Below are 4203 nucleotides of genomic sequence, written 5' to 3'. Positions count from 1 at the left end.
GAAATTGAAACTTCGGAAGATCGTTGGCATCATTCAGGTGGCCACCACCGTATTCTTCACAGTCAAATAAGAATATGTTATATTATAATGTGGTCTTTAGTCTCGAGGAAGCAGCGAGGAAGGTAGCGCAGACTGAAACAGTAATCGCGACTGTCTGAGAGAACCCAACGAGCAATATGGGATCCATATCCTTATAAGTCATCTCATCGGAGTTATTCTGGGCAGATATATCCCTATGCATTTCGCTGCTTGTAACTTGGTGCGAGAACATCTATTTTGCTGTGTACAATATGATTGGAAGCAGGAGCCCTTAAGATTTGCTTTGGTTGAGGCGATCTAATCAATAGAGAAAACCTCAAGAAATTCCTATTGTGCTCTTGGTTGTTAAGGCGATGAGAAGGACGAGGAACCCAATATAGTTCAATAATATTTTGGGTTGTTGTTTGGCCTGTGTTTAGCACAATTAGCCCAGGTGCGATTCTCTGACCCATTTCCTGTATCGACATTACTGAAGAATCCCCAAAGCAGCAATTACCAGGAATTCCAATCGTCGAAAGAGAAGATGCGAGGTGGGGTGCCACTGCCCTCTTGCTTCGCAGGAGAGAGTAAGCTCAATACGGCTGAGAATCTGGTGGTTTCCACTTATGTGACAGAAGTAGGGGAGGGCGTATGTACTTGGTACAAAAATGTGACGGGTCAAGGCCTGTGCGTTGCTGTTGGAGAATCGTTGGCCAGCAGAGTCGCCTGTAATGTGGAAATAAAGCCGTGGAAATTCTGGAGAAAGCAGGGATCATGTAAGAGCTCGGATATTATAGATGGCAGCAAAGTCGAAGTATTACGTTGCCGTTGTCTGCAACGAAGAAATGGTTTTGTTATTGGGTGACATGGAAAGGGAGGCATACAGAAGGACCAAGTCCAGGCCGTCTCTCGAGGCGCTTCTGGTGTCGAGAGGGAACACATTCTCGGCAAGGAATGTTTCGCTACCGTGGCTCGGTTTGGGTATAGGAAGCGGGCACACGAAGTATCGATTAAGTGCCAAACCAAACGAGCTGGTGATCGTCCACTGGTTATCAGCGTTGATAGGGAGATCGCGGTGGAAGTGAAACATTTGCTGTGGAAATTTAGGGGCAATGGTACCATCTATGTAGACGGGGTTCCTGTTCAAATCTTATTCGATGTGTATGATTGGCTGTTTAATCCTGAACTGGGCCATCATGCCTGGTTCATTTTCAAGTCCATGGTGGGGCCAATCGACTGCCTCAGTTCCAAGGACTTGAACGACCCTGGAACTCATGCGGATTTCTGTGTCTTCGTTAACGCGTGGAAGTAGAGCATTAGCACAAGTAGAAATTTTTCTGTCATGCGCTTAATATAGGCGTTGAATTTTGGCCTCTTTAACGCTGCAATTGAAACAATAACAGCAACCAAAAGAACAATGCATTCCAATTGTGTAAATAAAAAAATTATATTCCCGACAATCGAAGGTTTTTCCTACGCTTTAGTATCATTTAGATACCAAATAATTTAAATCTTCCCTACTTTTCCGCACATAATAATCTTCTCACAGTAAGTTTAAGTTCCTGCCTCACATAGAACTTCAGCGTAATCACTTCATTTTATTATTTTATGCGCTTGCGAATGAAAACCCGTTTGACAACAGCGTTGATACATTTTATGAGGTGGTATTAGTTGAATAATTAGTGTGGTCTAGATGGGAATGTTTATTATAAATTGCTGTAGTTTTTAAAATAATAATTATTAATGATTATGGTGTTTAATAATGAAATTAGAAAGAAAATAAATTGTTTATAGGATTCAGTAATAGAGTTCTTTATAGGATTCAGTTTCTAGGTATGAGTTCTAAATCTCCAACATCCTAGTTGATCCGCTGCAATTTTTTTTTGTGGCATTTGGGTCCAGAGAGCTTGTTTTCCTGAGCCCCTCAAAGACTTTGACACCAATGCATTTAATGTTTTACATCTGCCTCCCACAAAATCATCCCAAGGTTGTAGGTTGTTAAATTCATAAAGAAAACTGAAGAAATTCGAGAAGTCACGGCGAAAGTTACAAAATTGTGCACTATGGCACTTTAATCGGTGGATTAAAGTTTGGTGAGTTATTCACAAGGATTTTCCCCTTCCCTAAATACTTGAATGTCCAATTGCATTAGAATTTGGCCCTTGATTAAATGAAAAGTGTAAGAAAGTTTTTTTTTTACTTTTTATTTTGAAGATAAGTGTGATAGATTTATATTTACACATCATACCTTTTTTTTTTTTTTTAAAGTAACTCAAGGTTTATTATTATTCATTATAAAAAATAAATATATATATATATATATATATATATATATATATATATATATTAAAAATTAATATAGAATAAGATTTTTAATGATGATGATTTACACTCACTATATAATAGAGATTTTTAATTTTTGTTACAATAATATGGATCATTACCATGGCTTCTCAATACCACATTGTAAAAAAACCATAACTCACTTTATATGACACTTGCTCATATATATATATATATATATATATATATATATATATATATTAATTAATCAATTTATTTAAAATGTTAAAAGGAACATAACTACTTTGGAGATAAATCTCAACCTTTGAATTGTGTATACTATTATGAATATTCTAGAATATTCCCAAGAGGTTAAATCCCTACCGTCCCTACAAAAGCTATGGATAGGTAAGATTTTGTCAATAAGGAAAAAGCGAGTCTACATTGAAAAACATGAGTGATTTGTGGATTGATTTATGGATCTTGGAAAATATATTTTGTTTGTATATGTTATTATAAATATTGTAAGCCTAAAGGGAAAAAAAATGGCCAAATGAATGTAGAATAAGCCAAGAGAGAAATGTATCATTATGAGCTTATGCATGTATAATTTTCCTTTGTTTAATAGAAATGAAAATTTTCCAAATGCTTTGTATATACCTCTTTGTATTATTGTGCGTGTTGTTTTAAATGATTTGAGATGTAGTGAATAATGTTTAATTGAATAAATAATAGAATTTGTACATGTAATCGAGATTGATAAGTTGAACTTTCTAGGAAAATTCATTTTTTCCTGCATCAAGTGGTATCAAAGCTTGGACGCTCTATGGAGATTGGAGATGCATACAAAAGATTGAAAGAGATGGTATCTTTTTTAGAGGGATTATTTTGAAAAAGTACAGAGTAGGTGTGCTCTTGGAAAAGAATTGGTTCAATGGAGTGAATCAAAGGAGGACTATTGAAGATGAGATATTGGCACTGCTCTTATAAGGATGGATTCAGTGTTTTTATATTAATTATGGTCATAATTAATTTGCATTTGCAGGCAACAGAGAAGGAAAGTTGAAGATAACAGTCATTGCAACAAGTGAAGTTGTGATAGAGGAAGAGGTAGCATGTAGAGCTCTTAAGTGAAGGAATTTATGACAAAAGCGAGTGGAAAATTAAATTGTTGAAATGAGGACAACATAAGTTCTCTAAAGAGAAGATGAGTATGTGAAATTGCCACATCCTAACAACCTTTGAAGCTTTGGAGAAAATGTACTTAGAAAAGAGGAGAAATGTTCTATTGCATAGAACTAGGAGAAGGAAAACTTCCAACAAGAAGAAGTTGGGTAGAAGTTGCCACAGGAAATTCCACAATGAGTGTGGGTAGAATTGCCAAGGAAAAGGAGAAGAGAGGAGTTACCAAGAGGAGAACTTGGTACCATGACAAGTAGTGGACTTGTTACAAGATGAAGAAGGCTTGTTGCAGCTCACAGGTGAACAAGGAGTGTTCACAAAAGGAAAAGGTAAAGATGGCTACTAATAGCCATATAGTGGGTTCAAAGAGAAGTCATAATCAAATGAAAACAAGTTTAAGGACAATTGGCATGAGGAAAATGAGCGATGAGGAATTCAATAGGGGAATGGTTGAATTGAATGTACATCTTAGTGTACTAGTGGAGTTTCTATAGGAATATGAGGAAGACCCACGGTATGGTTGGAAAATGAAAAAGAAGAAGGTGATACGACATTCATTGCAAATGAAGCTAAGACGAAGGTTATATGTAATATTGAAGGAAGAGCTAAGAATAGCTGAATATGAAATGTATGTTCTTGAACAAGGATTATTTCTTGATGAAGAGGACACTAGAGATGTTTAGGAAGAATTTATTCATAGTTTGATGAACTCTTTAACTA

At 36.0% G+C, this 4203-nt stretch overlaps 1 protein-coding gene across 1 annotated transcript; it reads left to right on the top strand.

Annotated features, from left to right (window-relative positions):
- Nucleotides 1-562: 562 nt before the first annotated feature.
- On the top strand, nucleotides 563-1330 carry LOC149186238 (uncharacterized). The gene is made up of 2 exons (XM_089409269.1): nucleotides 563-832; nucleotides 893-1330. The coding sequence occupies exons 1-2, from the start codon at nucleotides 563-565 to the stop codon at nucleotides 1328-1330; spliced, it is 708 nt and encodes a 235-aa protein (XP_089265395.1).
- Nucleotides 1331-4203: the final 2873 nt, after the last annotated feature.

The sequence above is a fragment of the Pinus tabuliformis genome, chromosome 3_1 (assembly GCF_031772625.1).
Source record: "Pinus tabuliformis cultivar Carrire ecotype Pingquan chromosome 3_1, CPIR1, whole genome shotgun sequence".
NCBI lineage: Eukaryota > Viridiplantae > Streptophyta > Pinopsida > Pinales > Pinaceae > Pinus > Pinus tabuliformis.
This window is presented reverse-complemented; position numbering and strand designations above follow the sequence as displayed.